Source organism: Peromyscus leucopus, chromosome 14 (genome assembly GCF_004664715.2).
Source record: "Peromyscus leucopus breed LL Stock chromosome 14, UCI_PerLeu_2.1, whole genome shotgun sequence".
Taxonomy (NCBI): Eukaryota; Metazoa; Chordata; class Mammalia; order Rodentia; family Cricetidae; genus Peromyscus; species Peromyscus leucopus.
In genome coordinates this window covers 82809457-82828403 of record NC_051075.1, presented here as the reverse complement: position 1 = coordinate 82828403, position 18947 = coordinate 82809457, and the positions used below count along the sequence as shown (strand labels likewise).

Genomic DNA, 18947 nt, shown 5'->3' with positions numbered 1-18947 from the left:
ATGTTCAGATGAAAGTCAGATACTGTCAGCATCAGAAGACAAAACATAAAATTTCTGAAGTGGACACTAGTTCTATTTTGAAATACTAAGGAAAATACATTGTAGTGCCAACTGGCCACTATCCTGGGGCTGCTCAAGATGATGTTAACCTCTGGGCCTTCCTCCAGGAGTTTTATCTGTTTGAAATGAATGGGAGGAGCATATGCAAATAAAACATTCTATTCTCTAATAAACAGCTCAGCAGCTGTTCCTACAGCCCAGAGAAAGAGAGAGAGGCCAGTATTTCTGAGGTCTCCATAGCCTCCCGTTGTTCACTGGATTAATTCAGAAGACATTACCATGAAGCTTGGGCAGAGCTGGGTTCTTGCTTTGACAATTTTGTATGGTAATCTAATGGGGAAATAGAGGATCCAGTGCATGCGTGTGTGTGTGTGTGTGTGTGTGTGTGTGTGTGTGTGTGTGTGTGTGAGAGAGAGAGAGAGAGAGAGAGAGAGAGAGAGAGAGAGAGAGAGAGAGAGAGAGAGAGCACCTCTTAAGCACACCAATGTTATGTTCACAGGTGTTCACTGTGAAGTACATCTGGAGCAGTCTGGAGGAGGCTTTATTCAGCCAGGAGGTTCCCTGAGACTCTATTGTGAAGGGTCTGGGTTCACCTTCAGTGACTTCTACATACACTGGCATCGCCAGGCTCCAGGAAAGAGTCTGGAGTGGGTGGGTTTCATCAGAGACAAACCTAGGGGGCACACAACGGAGTATGCTGCGTCTGTGAAACAGAGATTCGCCATCTCAAGAGATGATTCCAAGAACACTGCCTACCTTCACATGAGCAGTCTGAGAGCCGAGGACTCGGCGATGTATTACTGTGCCAGAGAAAGAGACACAGTGAGTAGATGGTAGTGTGAGCCCAGACAAAAACCTCCCTCAAGTGGTGTTCGCCACCAGTGAACGCTCAAAACCAGCAGGGGGCGCTCGGGACTAGCTGTAGCCACAGGTGGGACAGGAAGTGGATGTAAGTTTCATGACTTTTGTATGCTAGGGTCATAAGTTTATGAACTGTTTTTGCTATTACAATGCATCTTTATTATTTGGGTATTAAGTCAAAGAAAAAGTAAGATGCAAAATGCATTTTAAGGGGGAGAATATGCATTTTACGCACTAGTAATTTCTGATAATGTTAATTTATATGTCTATATTTATTTACAGAAATCTATCAACATCTACTAAATTACTCAGAGAGTACATAATCTTTATATATGGGTTATATCCATATGTAAATAGATATTTAAATAAATATATGAATAAAGTTATAGACTTTTTAGATAACTTACACAACTATTATTTAAATTTTTCCTAAACAATAAAATTTAATGTTTAAATAAACATAAATTATCTGACTCATACAGAACTTTGTTCTGTGACTTCTCTCTATGCAAGTTTATTTCAAATATTCCACTTTAATAGTGTTTTTTATACTGTGAAAATGAGTTTTTTGTTTTAAATGTGCCTATGCCATTTAAAGTGACAGATACATTAATAATCTTGATGTAACCATTCCATATTGTGCCCATAAACCTCAAGATCACTTTTTAACTCAATAAACATATAACAGTTTGCTGAAAGTTTACAATATTTTCTTAACTACCAGTCATATTGGTCTCTTCTCAAGACATGGTTTTCACCTGTTTTCTTTTTAATACTTCTTAGATCATCCTGAGTATGTATGTGAATATATATATATATATTCTACCTATAGAGAATTCTCTCTATATAGAATATATATATGTATGTATACATATATTCTAATCTCCGGCACCTTGCAAAGTCTACATGAGTACCAGGAGTTGGTGTCCACCACGCCAACTAGGCTGAGTCATTTTTCTTGCACTGGGTAACACCACTAGAAACAACATTTGCTCACTTCCTGTCCCTGCTGTCCCAACCAAAAAGCTTCAACTTTATGTTCATCACATTCTGGAAGAGAAATTAGAAGATTTTGTAAATAGATATTTTTTTTTTCTGGAGAATAAGTAATGAATAAGTGCAATGTTGTGAGTATAACCAAACACTTTCTGATTGGATTTAACACCCCATCAACATGCCTGGTAACATAAATCTGGCCAAGAACCCATGGTTGAGTACCTCAGAGTCCCTGGGTTAACTTGTTACTATTATTTCACTAAATGGACATATTATCAAACTGACCTCTAAATTTGTATCTCTCTACCTGTAGATTAGTAAAGTTGATGATGATTAATGTAAAAACTCACAACTGGCCAGCATGCACATATGCACATGCACATGCATGCGCATGCGCGTGCGTGCATGAACACACACACACACACACACACACACACACACATGACATGAAGCAATAATAATTACAGATGAGGTTAAAAATTTGAAAGTGAGGTTGGATTGGAGTCAAAGGAGACAGGAGTAGAAGTGATGTAAATATAGTTCTCATGTATGAAATTCTCAAAAATGTTTAAAAAGATCAGAACATCTGTAAATGGTATTGGCCATAGTGTCAGGCCTGCCAGTGGGAGGCCTCTAGGACAGACACAACTCCAGTCTGTCAGACTTCTAGTCCAGCCAACATAATAAATACCTAGTTGTAAATAGTCTTGGGATACACGCTGAATTCAACTTGAATCACATCAAATGTGGACCTAGATCTTAAGGCATCATACTGGATATGATGGTCTATACATCAGGGTTTACTACAGTATGGTATCTTTGGTAGGTAAAAATGTGACATAGAGAACCTGGTTGATCAATCCATTATTACCTCATCGATAGCCTGCCAGAATCATAGAATGTATAAGCACATGCAAATAACTGTAGATTACAGAGTAAAGATTGTAGATGCAGGCTAGAAAGAATGGAATAAATGTTGATTGTTTCTGATATGGGCAAGAAAGTGCTAATCACACAAATACACCAATAGCCTGCTCTAGAGAGACTTCTGTGGAAGGAATTCTCCTGACTTGCATTTGTGGTGGAGTCATAATCCATACTGTTCTTGAGTTTGCCATAAATCATCTCCATTAGCTGAGAAGTCTCATGTATCATCAAATAAAATATTAAAATGAAGTACAGGAATGAAATAGGAAATGATAAGGCCCTCAGTCAAATCTGATATGTTGACTGACATTTGAACACAACTCATCTCCTTCTAAAACATAGAGAGAGAATGAATAGAGAATACTGGGGAGTTCTGATATCTGACATGCTAAATGTCACTACAGAATCTGATGTTTATTTTTCTGTTATGGTGATATTTTATTTGTGCTGAAATGTGATTTTATTTGTATGTTAATAAGTAAAAGTGCCTGGGGGTCAGAGCTAATAGAAAGCCATAGCAGAAGTCTGGCAGTGGTAGCACACGCCCTTAATCCCAATCACATGACAGTCAGATCTCTGTGTGTTCAAGGATACCACCAGCATGGAGACACAAGCCTTTAATCTCAATACCAACCATAGAAGACCTGGAGGTCTGTACAGACAGGCAGTGACGAGGAGGTCATGTGGTTGGGTTTACAACCAATGAGAAGGCAGAACAGAAAGTCAATAAAAAGACAGATATACAGGAAGTAGGTCTCTTTCTGAGGGGAAGAACGGCAGCGGCAGTGAGGGGTAAGAAGGCGGTGGTGGCGGCGGCGGTGCATGCCTTTAATCCTATCACTTGGGAGGCAGAGATCCAGTTGGATCTCTGTGAGTTCAAAGCCACACTGGAAACAGCCAGGCATGGTAACTCATGCCTTTAATCCCAGGAAGTGATGGCAGAAAGCAGAAAGGTATATAAGGTGTGAGGACCAGGAACTAAAGCCTGGTTAAGTTTTTAGGCTTTTAGCAGCAGTTCAGCTGAGAGCCATTCTGGATGAGGACTCAGAGGCTTCCAGTCTGAGGAAACAGTATCAGCTGAGGAATTGGCAAGGTGAGGAAGCTGTGGCTTGTTCTGCTTCTCTGATCTTCCAGCATTCACCCCAAATACCCAGCTCCAGGTTTGATTTTATTAATAAGACTCTTTAAGATTCCTGCTACATTCTGTGGTTCCAGACATATTTGGGTCCTGTAACTCTAATCACAGACTCCTTATAGTAAATGGACTTCAATGGGTATGAAGCTTGGTAGCCTGACTCCAGCAGGTTCATAGAATTCAGGGATGATCAGATTTGACCTCATCTAGTTACCTTGGTGCATGTGTATAACCCTCACTTAGTCATTCTGACACATGCCAAGATGCGATCACTTAAACAACTCCTTTGATAATCAACACCATTTTCTCCAGTCCTTGCAGCTGAACTTTGTGTAAATATTTCTCTAAGAGTCATAAAAACCCTAATACCACAATAAGCTCTGAAGAAGATGAAATAAACATACTCACTTAAACAAATGTATAAGACACGAAGCAATATAAAAAAACCATGACACAACCATCACCCAAGATCCAATGCCAAGCAGCCAGTTCCTCTATGAGGGAATGCAAAATTACAGAAATAGCTGAAATGTCTTAGAAAGAATTCAGAGTCAAACTATTCAAAAGAACTAACAATCACACAGAAGTGCCAACAGACATGTGAGTTAAGGAAATATATCCAAGATCTTGACCAGACAGCCTCCAAAGTGAATGAAACATTTAATACATTTATTAAAAAATTTAATAAGAATATTAAATAAATTTGAGGGCAAAGCTCAAAATATGGAGGAAAAATAGCAAGGAGATTAAAACATTGAAAAATCACTATAAAAATGAATATAGAAATGAAGGAGATGATCAGCCAAATAAAACCCACAACAGATGTTATCATTAACACACAAGACCATAGCCAGGCGGTGGTGGTGGCGGCGGCGGCGGCGGCGGCGGCGGCGGCGGCGGCGGCGGCGGCACACGCCTTTAATCCCAGCACTCTGAAGGCAGAGGCAGGCGGATCTCTGTGAATTCAAGGCCAGCCTGGTCTACAAAGCGAGTTCCAGGACAGGCTCCAAAGCTACACAGAGAAACCCTGTCTTAAAAAACCAAAAAAAAAAAAAAAAAAAAAAAAAAAGAAAAAAAATATTTCTAAGAAGTCCAAGATATGTTTAAGAAGCCAAACCTAAGAATTCATGGTGTAGAAGAAGAAGCAGAGGAAAAACTGAATGAAAAAGATTGACTAATGTAGAGAGAAATACAAGAGGTGTGTAGAACTCCAAATAGACATAACCATAGTATATTACAATCAGGATGTCAAATATTCAAAGTAAAGAAACAATACTAAAAACATGAAAAAACAACTCACAAAAGCAGAAATATCAGAATTACCCCAGAATTTTGATCAGCAATCATGAAGACCAGAAGGATATGAAATGCAGTTTTTCAAGCTCTGAAAAGAAACAACTCTGAACAAAGAATGCTATATCCTGCTAGACTCTCTTTCAATGCTGGTGGGAAAAAAGGCATTTCAAGGCATACACAAGTTAAGGAAACTCATGACAGGTAAGTCAGTACTGCAGGAAGTCCTTAGCTGATACACTATTGGAACAAAGGCAGGCTGACTGCAGATAAACGAACTAGACATGAGCAGGAAACAGCCATGCTGCACACAGCAGCTCATCAAACTGTCAACCTAATAAGGAAACAAGAAAAGAAATACCCAGTATCCTAGGAAAACAGAACACCACCCATCAAATTTATGGTAGATAGCAAACCTCGTTCTACACTACCTTAAATGTAAATGGCCTCAAACATCACCACAAAAAGATACAAATGGATGAGATTAAAAAGAAATAAGGACCAACTACATTCTGTGTTCAAGAAACACTTAATCAGTTAAGATTCCTAAAATGTCAATATAAAAGGATGAGAAGCAAATTGCCAAGCAACTGGAAAACATAAAAAGGCTGCTAGAGCTCCCCTCATATCAGTCAAAGTAAACATTAAACTAAAATTAACTGAAAGTCATTAAAAGGGGGCACTACGTATTAGAAAAATAAAGAATTCATCCAGGAGATGTAACAATTATAAACCTTTATGCATAAAGTTTTGGATTCCCCAATTTCATGAAACAAATACTAAATAACAAAAGTCCACATAGGTCCTGACACAATAATAATTTGGGACTTCAATATCCCACTCTAAAATTTAGATATGTCTTCCAAACTAAAAACGAGAAAATTCAGAGCTGAAATGTACGAAGGAGGAACTGGACTTAACAGACACACAGACTATTCCACTTAACATATACAGAATATACATTTTTCCTCATATGGAAACTTCTCAAAATCTATCACATCATAGAATACAAGTTAACTCTCAACAAATGTGAAAAAATTGAGATAATTCCTTGTCTCCTATCAGAAAATAAAGTACGGTTGGGTCCTATGCTGGGTGATTGTGGCTTCTGGTTGCTGGGAGCTGAGAGCCTTCTCCTGGCTGTGAACCTTCAGGAAGAGCCTGTCCTGAAAGAAAAAAGGATAAAGGTCTGTAGAAAGTGAAGAGCTATCACTGAAAATCCATCAGTATGTCAGTGGACACATTCAAGAACCAGGTCACCCCGAAGCTGAGCTCTTCTACCACTGAAGACACAGCCTTGCATTACTGTGCAGCAGACACAGTGAGCAGGTTCACTGTGTGCTCAGTAACAACCACACTTTGAGGATGCTCAGGACCAGCAGGGGGAGCTGTAGATCCATATTTCACCAGGATAGAAAAGGTAGTAGGTGCAGAGAAACATCTGGAGAGGGAGTGAGTCCTAGGAGACTCTAAGGTTTCCTGTCCTAACCTCATATAAATTCAGAGACCATATAGTACATGTGAAGTAGCTACTGTGACTATTCTGCGTGTGAATACAGTAAAAATTCTTTGTTACGTGATATTGCATGTATGTTTAATCACTACATGGAACCTTGTTGGAAGGACAAACATCAAGTGCACATACATATAAAAAGGCTACAAGTTTTCAAACATGAGGTGTCAAACATCCAGTCATCATCGTCACAACCACCAGCAACAGCATTTGTAAATCTATCTGTAACTTCTTTCTCCTGAAAGAAGTTTCACAGCTGGAATATATGACTGTGAGTTGGTGTCTCAGGCTTTGATGTTCTATCCACAGTGTTGAGTTCATGCAGCTCTGCTGGACAAGTGTAGGAGACCTGGTCCCAAGGTGTCATATACTGCCATGTGAAGCCCTAAGCTCAGGGGAAGGAGAGAGGGAGAAGCCAGGCATAATTGCATAGTCTGGTGTAGTGGGAACCTGTTCCAACTTTCACCTTGAAACACTGCCCCTAGTGTGGCAGCAAGTAACTGCCAAACCTGCATATGACCTGCACCTGGGGTGTGGCCAAGAGGAGACCCCTTAAGACAGGAGATGTGAATGTGTTCCCGCTCTTAGCTCCTCATGGTCCTGGAGGCTGGATTTGCAGACTAAGTCAGAGTTCACCAGAGAACTATGCTGGACTATACATCATCTCTTCTGGATCCAGCAATCAACCCCTTATTGGTTGTAAATTACCCCTGAAATAAACCTCTTTTAATTACAAGGTAAACTATGTGTTTTTGCCTCATTAATTGCGACTATATCTGGTGCCCACGTGAGAATGAAATCAATAGACCACTCAAACTTCTATCCATGTATTCAATCATGCTCACACCAAAAAGTCACTGCACAAGTTGCTCAACATTAGGCAAATCATATTCTTTTTAAGTTTTAAAACATCAATAGTGACAAGAACAGAGAAGAGTACATCATGGGTGAACGTCTCTGCATCAGTGAAGAACATCCAAGGGGCCTGTGAGCCACGACTTCCAGCATCCTCTGACCTGCTCTGCTTGGAATCAGAGAGAACTGAGCAAACAAACCATGTCTTTGTCTGCAGTCTTTATTTTCTGCTATTATTTTCAAAGTCATCAGAAACAGCAGCCAGGATCAAGATGAAGGCACTGACCACTGAATAAACAGAAATCACAAACATGTGAGGCAGGAAATTGACAGAATAATAAAGTCAATAAAACATCACTCTTCCATTCAAAGCTAGCGTTTGTAATTGCCAGCCTGCAGATGGTACATCCTCTTACCCTATACAAGAAGTCTAGAATCTTGTACCTTTTTTTGTGAAAAAAAAAATATGTACTAAGAGGACACACTTAGGAAGCCTCCTCTGGCCCCAGTCACAGTGCATCATGCAGGTGGCAGAAACATAAACACTTTGAGCTCTTCATGTGTTTTCCTTGCAAAAATGCAGGGTAACAAACTCTGGACGAGTGACAGAGTCAGAACCCTTCATGTTAGAGCGAGGGTCTCTCCTCTCAACTTTGCTGCATTGCATTTGACTCACTGGAAGTGTTGTGTACTGAGGAACCTGGTCTCATGTGTTACCTACTCTCTATGGGGTGCAGGCATGAACTCCTCAGAGAACTCCTGTGTACCCCATCATGGACTGGTTCTTCTTGAGTCCTAAATCTTAAATCCACCATCAGAGTCAGCACCTGGTGAGGGAATGCAAATCTCTCCTGGCTCCACCCAACCCTGGGTTGAAAAGTCAAAGCTGGGCCTGGGTACTCACTGGTGTGCAGCCATGGCCAGGCTTGCTTCCTCCTTCCTGCTGCTGATTGTCCCTGCCTGTGAGTGCCAAGGCTCTAAGGGATGAACTTCCATATGCTCACCCTGTTCCAACCTTACCCTCTGCTTTCTTTTCCCCACAGATGTCCTGTCCCAGGCTACCCTGAGGGAGTCTGGCCCTGGGCTGTTGCAGCCCTCCCAGACTCTCAGTCTGACCTGCTCTTTCTCTGGGTTTTCACTGAGCACTTATGGTATTGGTGTGGGCTGGATCCGCCAGCCCTCAGGGAAGGGTCTGGAGTGGCTGGCACATATTTGGTGGAATGATAATACGTACTACAACCCATCCCTGAAGAGCAGGCTCACGATCTCCAAGGACACCTCCAACAACCAGGTATTCCTCAAGATCACCAGTGTGGACACTGCAGATACTGCCACATACTACTGTGCTCGGATAGCACAGAGACACAGCCTCGGTTGTCAGCTGTACAATATTTCAGGCTGGTTCTCAGCTCCATTTCTTCCTAATACAGGACAGGGTGGTGGTGAGTGGGGCACACTTTTTCCTGCTAGCCTCTGGGGTTTCCTCTTGACTTTGAGTTCAGAGCCCTGGTTTCCTGTCATATCTGCTAAGTCCCTTTTCAGATGTTCAGAAATAAGTGTCTGCCTTTGTTTGGCTTTATAAACATAAAGGGTATCTGGTGCCTAAGCCAGGTGGTTCAGAGCTGTGGTTCCACCCAGTTTTTGGTGTCAATTCCCCACAGCAGTTTATTCCAAATTATTGTAATGTTCACCTTCAGTTAGCAAGTGGATATGGGGAAGATGGCATCAGTGAATCAGCACACATATGTTGAGTCTTCGGACATAGGAGTCCCATGGACCCATTATCCCCCCAAATATCTCAGGATATTGCCAAGGCTATTGGTTGCTCTCCACAAACTGATGATAAGGCCACCTGACTGAAGACAACACTATAGATTTAGTGAATGCAGAGAAGTAGAACTGGTGTCTACCTAGAGGCTTGTTTCTATTGACTAATATGCAGAGTATGGGAAGGTACTTTGCATGCCATTGGAGGAGAAAGGTAATAACCATCCTATCTACAAAACCTGTGACTTACAATAGTAACCTGCCTTTGAGAGATGCTGGTGCAATAGGGGCTCAAACATTGTTGATGTCACCAAGCATTCTGTGATTGGATTTAAGGCCCACTTCCTGAGATGAGACCCATGGCCAACAAGCAGAGAGTAGATAGGTCATGGACCTAGAGGAAAATCAAATACTACTCTTCTGATAATGGAATATAGCAATAAAATGATTCCAAATGATATTCCTGTAGATACACATGAAAAATGCCAAATCAGCCATCATCAGAGGGTCTTCTTTCAGTAGATGGGAACTATTTTAGAAAGCCAAAATGGACAACATGTACAGAGTGAAAGATAAGGGAGCACTTAGTCCTAATTGCGTTGTCTTCATCAAACTGTCCCCTCAGAACTGAGGGACCAGTACTGAGGAGGGGGTGGGAAGATTGCAAGAGCCAGAGGTGATGGATGACTCCACAGACACAGTGCCCTCCATCACAGCAGGACTGATGCTCATATGAACTCACAGAGACTGTGGAAGCAAGCACAGGGCTTAAATAGCCTCAAACCAGATGGGTCCCAGTGCTGAGAGCAGGAAGAGGACTTGGGCTTTCACTCTGAACCAAGAAGCTACCTGTTTTTTGTACCCACTAACAAAGGAAAAATTAGGATTCTTCAGTGAAGTCTCACTGGCTTTAATAACCACGCTTTAGAGTAAGTCCCATGCCCAGGGATCGGACAAAACAAAATCAACAGAACGGTGTTTTGTAGTGTCTTTGTCTCATACAGGTATGTTTGGTCATTTTTTTATTGCCTTGTCAATATTTTTTGTATGTTTTCTTGTGAATGTTTTGTGTGTGTGTGTGTGTGTGTGTGTGTGTGTGTGTGTGTGTGTGTGTGAGAGAGAGAGAGAGAGAGAGAGAGAGAGAGAGAGAGAGAGAGAGAGAGGCTGTAGAGTTTGTTTTGTAGGGAGGTGCAGAGGTTCTGGGAGTAGTTGGGAAGGGAAAATGTGTAATGCTTAAAAAATTTTTTTCAATAAAGCAGATTTAAATAAAACAAACTGGAATCTCTCCACATTCATTTGTGTATTTATTGTTATTCAAGAAATCAGAACATTGTGGAGAGACTAAATGTGTTTGTTTCTGGCATGTACATGTACAACCTGGTTGGAGAATTTCCAAAAAAAATTTCTGGTCAGTTGCCTGCTGCAAACCAATTCCATGTCTTATCATTTCTGTTTTCCTGCAGTGACCATAACCCAGTAGGAATCTATGGAGCTTCCTAAATGTCTCACTTCTCAGATGTTTTCTCAGAACATGTGCAGAGTCATCATAGAAAAGTTCTCCCTTCCAGACATCCTCAAGCACAGACACAGTCAGACAGGTCTTTGTTACTAACAACAAAACCATTGCTATTTCCATGGTGTTTCTTATGAAATTCTGAGGCTTCTAGAACTTTTCTTATTAGTAACTGATCAATCACATCATTACCTTGTTCTAGAGGTCCTGGCAGACCTGGATGGCATCTGATATGTGTATATTATATATATATATATATATATATATATATATATATATATATATATATATATATATGATTTTATATATATAGGATGTTCCCTATTTCTGATGATTTCCTGTAATTGTATTAATAATGAACTTAATTCTGTATTATCAGGAATAAATTCAGCAGTTTCAATATGTAAAACAACTCTCTCTATATATTGGGAGTCAGTGACTATATTGAGGGGTTCTGTGAAGTCCATCAGTACCATAAGAATGGCATACAGTTCTGCTTTTTGCACAGAGTTGTATGGACTTTGAAGCTCTTCACTTAAGTCTCTTGATTTGTATCCTGCTTTCCCTATTTTATTTGCATCAGTATAGAATGTGAGGACTTCAGAATTTGGCTATTGTCATACAATGTGAGGAAGGACCCATTCAGTCATCTTTATGAATTTTATTCTCTTGCTTTTGGGATAATGGTTGTTAATCTCTCCCAAAAGTCACTGCAGGCTCTCTGCCAGTATTCATTATCTTTCCAAGGTGAGGAAATTTCCTCATTTGTTAAAGGTACTGCACTTTCTGCTGGGTCCATTCCTGTCAATTGGTGAAGTCTTAATTTTCCTCTTTGAATCAAATCAGAGACCTTTTCTATATAAGTCTTTAACTTCTTACTTGGTTTATGTGGTAGAAATATCCATTCCAATATAGTATCTTACCTGTGAATCAAAATACCCGTGGGGGTATGTCTGGATGGGAGTGTGACCAGAATGCATTTAAGTTCTAGATTCACATGTTCCACATGTATTTCTTGTATTGTCTTTTCTACTAGAGCCAATACCTTCTCGGCTTCTGCCGATAATTCTCTTGGTCTATTTAATTCTTTGTCCCTTTTAGAGTATTAGTCAAATTTTGTAGTCCATCTTTAGGTATTCCCATGATACCAGCAAATTGGAAATGCTTCCTAACAACTTTTGAAAATCATAAGAGTCTACAATTGATATCTCCTTAGTTGTATCTTTGGGTCTAATTTTCTGTAGCTTTATTTACATCCTAAGTAATGAATAGAATCTCCTCTTTGTATTTTTTCAGGAGCAATTTGCAGTTCCCAGAGAGGCAAAACTTTTTTTACTTCTTCAAACATGCTTTCTAATATGCCCAACTTTGGATCAGCTAATAAGATATAACTCATATAATGATAAATTATGGATTGTGGAAACATCACACAAATTATCTCCAATGGTTTTTGGAGTAAATATTGGCACAGGGTAGGGTTCTCGAACATTCCCTTTGGGAGGACCTTCCATTGATATCTCTTGAGTGGCTGGGAATTATTATAGTTAGGTGCTATGAAGGCAAATATTTCTCTATCATTTTCTTGTAAAGCTATGGTAAAGAAACATTCTTTTAAGTCAATAACTGCAATAAGCCGTTCTTTGGGTAGCAGAGAGGACAAGGGTATCCCAGTCTGTAGGGAGCCAATTGCCTGAATTACTTTATTAATAGCTTTATGACCTACCACCATTCCCCAATTACCTGACTTTTTTCTATAACAAATATAGGAGAATTCCAAGGGCTGGCAGATTCTTTAATGTGTTGAGCATTTAACTGCGCTTGAACCAGCTGTTCTAAAGCTTGTAGCTTCTCTTTTGTCAAAGGCCATTGTCCAACTCAGACAGTTTGTTAGTTAGTCATTTTAAAGGTAAGACAGTTGGTACTTTTGAGAGTTCAACAGCACTTGTGCTCTGTTTGTGTACAGCCTGAATGGCTGGTGACTGTTTCTTATAGCATGTTATGATATTATTCCTAGAAACATGCATTGGTCTGTATTCCTTTTCTTAGAGTGTAGAAATTTTAATCTGGGTATTCCACTGTTGTAACAGATCTCAGCCCCAAAGATTCACTGCTACATTTGCTTCATATGGCTTCAGCTTTCCTCTTTGTCCTTCTGGCCCTATGAATTCAACCCATCTCGAACTCTGCTTTATCTGAGATAGGGTCCAATCCCTACGAATTGGACATCTACCTCTTGAAGAGGTCAATTCAGGTGCTGTGATTTTGATGTAATTATAGTCATATCTGCACCTGTGTCTACCAGGCCTTCCAGAACAATGCCATTAATTTGAATTCTAAGCTTTGGTCTTTGTTCATTTATGGAAGTCTGCCAAAATATTTGTTTTATTATGTTCTTTAGAACTTTTGATTTATTTATCAGAGCTGTTTTATCATCCAGTGCAGTATTGCTCTTTACACTAGACACTGGGTTATTTAATTGTCCTGGAGAGGAATTTCTTCCACAGTGGCTGGAAATGTTTGGTCCACATTCAGTTTGGGGGTCTGCAAGAGGCACCTGAGGTATTTCCCAATGTTAAAGGGTTGCCTCATACATCTATTATTGATCTGCACTCATTGATCCAATGTTGGCCTTTGCTGCAACTTCTACATAATCCAGAAGGTTTGGGGTCTCCCATTTGGGTTATTTGTAGAAGGAACATTTCTTCTAGGAGCACCCTATGTACGGTTTTTACTTATATGATCTGGTGTACCACATTTAAAGTATTTGGTACCCCAGGGCCTTGATCTACCTCTGCAAATTGCCTCTCCTATCCAAGCCTCATTACTACAGTTAAGAGACTCAACACCATTAATATACTGAATCCGTTCTTCCAAAGGAGTTGATCTGACCTTTAATGGCAAGTATTCTGTTGCATTCAGTATTAGCATTGTTAAATGGCAAGGACTCAGTTAATATTTATCTTAATTCTTTATCTGACACAGCTTTCATTATAGCTGTGGTCAGAGTTTGTAAAAAATTATTGAAAGATTCTTGCAGTCTCTGGAATGTCTTTGTGTATATCTTAGTTGGTGTCTGATACTGGAATTTTTTCCCAAGTATGTGCATTTGCTGTACAGCCTAGGGATATTGTATGCTTATCATAAGTGGCTTGTAAATTCCTGTTAGTGAAACATCCCTCATGAAGAATTTGATCTTGTGAGATCTCAAAATCTCAGATCTTACTCTGCTATTCCAGGTTCCTAGCCTCCTCTCTCAACCAGCTTTTCCATTGCAACTGCTGGCTATAGTCTAGAATAGCTGAAATTAACTGTTTCCAGTCATCTGGTATGATTCTATTTGAGGTAGATCACAAATTTAACATGTCTTACAAATGTTGAGTGTATGCTATACATGACTACTGCTTCCTTCATATTTTTAAAAAATCTCTCATTGGAGTAGGTTGTAATGTATATTTTACATACGGCTCAGGGTGTCTATCATCTGCTGGCTTCTCATGGATGATGACAGGATAAGCCATTTTATGAGACCCATTTGGAGATGTTACAACATGTATGGTCATGCCCTCTGCTTATTAGGTCCCTTCTCATCTTTACTAAGAGATTCTTCCAGGACTTGCAGATGAGCACCTAAGGTCTGTTCTAGCGAATGTACCTCCTCTGTTGTAAGAGATTCCAGAGATTTCATGGAATCAAGCAACCTTTCATGTTTTTCTGAAACATGTGATCCCATGGACCTTATTTTATCAGTTAATGATAATCTTTCTTCCTTATAAAGTGTCTGAGTAGTGACAACTTCACCATGGAGAGTTATTGTTCTATCAAGTATTCACATTTTTATCAGTAAAATCAAATCTGGCTATACATTTATTAGTAATGGACTGAAGTTCTTATAATAAGTTAGCAGATTCCAAACTAAGGAGCCCATTTTGTAAATCTTTATTACTACCTTGTGTTTCCTGTTAGCAGATTCCAGAGAAAGAATCTTTTTATGTAAGCCTTCATTGCTATCTTGTAAAGCCTGTATCAGTCACAATAATGACTCATTTTTGATATTATTGTTAAACCAGTATTTGAGTGCTGTGTGAATTATTATGTTAAATGGCAAAATGGTACAGGCCAGATATGCCTTAGGAAGGTCGTATATTTCTAGTAAAATGTCATTCATCAGACAGGCAAAAAAGTTTTAAAATTCTTGTGAAGTAATATTTTTTTGCTATATTATAAGAAATATTCAAAATTTGTTAATCAGTTTCAAGGTGTAATATTATCAAGTACTCTTACCTGTGTAGCTGGAGTTTTCTCCAGTCCCACCTGTGCCCACAGCCACTGAGACCCAAATAAACACACAGACGCTCATATTATTTAAACTGTTTGTCCTAATGGTTCAGGTGTCTTGCTATCTAGTTCTTATATTTTCAATTAACCTATTTCTATTAATCTATAAGTTGCCATGTGGCTTGTGGCTTACCGGTACTTTACATCTTACTTCTCCTGGCGGGGGTGACTGGCAGCGTCTCCTGACTCAGCCTTCCCCTTCCCAGCATTCTCCTCTACTTTGTCCTGCCTATACTTTCTGCCTGGCTACAGGCCAATAAGCACTTCATTTATTAACCAAACAGAGCAACACATTCACAGCATACAGATGTCCATAGCTCTCCTGAAATAAAACACTGGCTTGCTTGTATTACCATCCTTGCAATGTTTTTTTTTTGGGTGTAGTAGCACATTTTGGCCAGCAGGTGTCACAGGTGTAGCATTAAAGAAGGTCCTGCTGAAGACTGGCTGGCTTCAGCTGCAGGTGGGAGCAGAGTATCCTGTGTGTTTGTGTGGAGAAGTGGAGGCAGCAGCATGGTGGCAGCAGATCTCCCCATGTCTCCCTGGAGGTTCAAGGTCAAAACTGGAACAGCTGCCTACTACAAGTCACCCTGAAGACAGTTTATCTCATACTAGAGTGAGTCCCTCAACTGGAAAACTAAGACCTGACAACCTGGTCTCATGGAGAGGCAATTTCAAGGCTCTTCATCCAGTATCAACCCCAGTCAGTAGAGAGTCATATCCAGGACTAGAGAGATGGAAGGACTTCAGAACAGGATCCCAGAGTGGAGGCTCTATATTTCTCTCCATGTTTTTGTAGTGACAGACTTTGTTCCTTCATTCCTTTATTAACCAAAGAGTACAGCATATATTCAAAGTATACAGAAGACATCTCCCTGCATCATCTGCTGCCATGGGAAGTATTCAGCTCAGGGGAAGGAGAGAAGGAGAAGCTGGGCATAATTGCATAGTCTGGACTTCATTATATTTTCATTTGATCACCCATTTTTTGTAAATATTTAAAATTTTTAGTTAAATTTGTAATATCAAACTGTAACATACAGTTTTTGTGACTTAGGTGAAGGGATTAGAAGAAAGTAAATTAATTGTAGACTGTTCCTGAGGATATTGAGGATCCTGAAGTTGGAGAAAGTGATGTCCTCCCCCATACAACTTGCTGCTGCCACACAAGTGTGTTTAGACAATGTTCCCTATGTACTTGGTTCCTGGATATCAAGGCCAACTCCATCTGTTCCCTCACATGGGATCAGCTTCATCACTGTCCTGTCTTGGCTAAGGACAAGAGTTCTTCAGACTGGTGTGATGTCCCAGGTGTATGTACTGCATCCATCTTAGTGTTCAGATTTACGCCCAGAACATTTCATTATCTGGTTAAGAACCAGCTCCAATGTTGGATATGTAGAATTTCAGATTACTAGAGAGATTCCTGAGATCAGTGGTGATTTCTCATAGGGATTTACTTTCTTTCCCTTCTTTCTAGACTCAGCAATTAATGGCTGTATGATTTTGCATGACATTAGATTAGATCCTGGCTCTGAAGGCAGACTTTACATGTCATTTAAAAGTGAATTTGGTTGCTGCTCTACACAGTGCATCTGTTGAATCCCATTACTCATATAAACAACATATAGCATGCGCTGTTCACATGAATCACAAAGTAGTACCATCATTTACAATCCAGGTGATTGAGAATTTCTGAAGGATGAACTGGTGGTTCCATTTTATCTAACAATTGTCCCTTGTGCACTGCTTTTCATCTCACATGTCACTGTGATGAATGGGGGGGGCAATCATGCCTACAGCAGAGATTGGAAATATAGTAAGTAAAATCCCAACCTGTATATATCTGAGGCTTGGAATTTTCAAAGCTATAAAGCAGTTCAATGAAATGTTCTGAACAGATGAGTTAATCTACTCCAAATTTAGAGCAATATCTTCTCAATTTTGAGCTCTCAATGGCAAGGTGCTTACCATCTACATTTATATAAATTCTTGTTGGATTAAAATTAGGTAATTTAATTTTTGGACTGTGTAATTCATACCTGTCTGCACTTTTAAGACTCAGACCCCGAAGTACTCCATGTATATTTGAAAGATTCAGAAAATGTCTACATCCACTGCTGCTCATATCACAGACTTAAGTCAGAACATTACACTTTTATTCCCTCCATAGACAAAGCACGTGAAATACAATCAGTGTTCCTGGCTAGAAATTAAGTTCTTTCCCCAGAAAAGTCAGTGCCTGCCTTTTCCATACTCAGGAATCAGCTGTCCTTGAATCTCTGTCCATTTGGACCCTTTGTTCAAACCTGGCAACTTCATCTCTGTATCATCCATTCCGGGATCTTTTCCTACTTATGGACCCTTCTTGTTGCCTGTCTTTGATGGGGATGTTTGTGATGATCTTTGAATCTCGTTGAAAAATCAGATAATCTCCTATTTCAAGACACATAATTTAATCATAGATTAAAAGTCATTGTAATGTTGACATCCCCTGGAAAAGGAACCCAAGTTTAGTGCAGCTCTAATTGCCCATCCTGTCCAAGGAGTTCAGTGCCTCGGCCTGCACTCAGCATTATGGGTTTGGTTAATTTTTTCAGTGTTGTTACACTTTGTGGCAAGTATATATTCATGGTTTGGACACATATTGATATCTTTATCTTTTAAACATTTTAAGAACATGAGTAAGTTTTAGTCATAAAATGAGTTGATTGTGTTTGGTGTGGCTTACTTTAATAAAATCAATAGACCATTCAAACATCTTTCCACATATTCAATCATGCTCACACCAACAAGTCACTGCACAAGTTGCTCAACATTAGGCAAATCTATTTCTTTTAAGTTTTAAAACATCAATAGTGACAAGAACAAAGAAGAGTACATCGTGGGTGAATGTCTCTGCATCAGTTAAGAACATCCAAATCACGGCCTGTGAGCCGTGACTTTACAGCATTCTCTGACCTGCTCTCCTTGGAATCAGAGAGAACTGAGCAAACAAACCACGTTTCTGTCTGCAGTCTGTATTTTCTGCTATTATTTTCAAAGTCATCAGAAACAGCAGCCAGGATCAAGATGAAGGCACTGACCACTGAATAAACAGAAATCACAAATATATGAGGCAGGAAACTGATAGATCAATAAATTCAACAAAACTTCACTCTTCCATTCTAAGATAGCATTTGTAATTGCAAGTCTGCAGATTGCACATACTCTTACCCTATACAGGAAGTCTAGAATCTCTACCTTTTTTTGTGAAAAAAAAATATACTAAGAGGACACACTTAGGAACTCTTCTTTAGCCCCAGTCACAGTGCATCATACAAGCGGCAGAAACATCAACACTTTGAGCTCTTCATGTTTTCCATTCAAAAATGCAGTGTAACAAACCCTGGACGAGTGACAGAGTCAGAACCCTTCATGTTAGAGTGAGGGTCTCTGCTCTCAACTTTGCTGCATTGCATTTGACTCACTGGAAGTGTTGTGTACTGAGGACCCTGGTCTCATGTGTTACCTACTCTCTATGGGGTGCAGACATGAACTCCCCAGAGGACTCCTGTGTGCCCCATCATGGACTGGTTCTTCTTGAGTCCTAAATCTTAAATCCACCATCAGAGTCAGCACCTGGAGAGGGAATGCAAATCTCTGCTGGCTCCACCCATCCCTGGGTTCAAAAGCCAAAGTTGGGCCTGGGT

General features: G+C 39.9%; 2 gene segments (V, D, J or C); both read left to right on the top strand.

The window, feature by feature from the left end:
- The first annotated feature begins 268 nt into the window (after positions 1-268).
- LOC119089069 lies at positions 269-1166 on the top strand. The segment is given in 2 exon segments: positions 269-385; positions 560-1166. Coding segments are annotated over 2 exon segments (384 nt in total).
- A 7345-nt stretch (positions 1167-8511) lies between these two features.
- Positions 8512-12029, top strand: LOC114701012. The segment is given in 3 exon segments: positions 8512-8602; positions 8684-9082; positions 12022-12029. Coding segments are annotated over 3 exon segments (453 nt in total).
- Positions 12030-18947: the final 6918 nt, after the last annotated feature.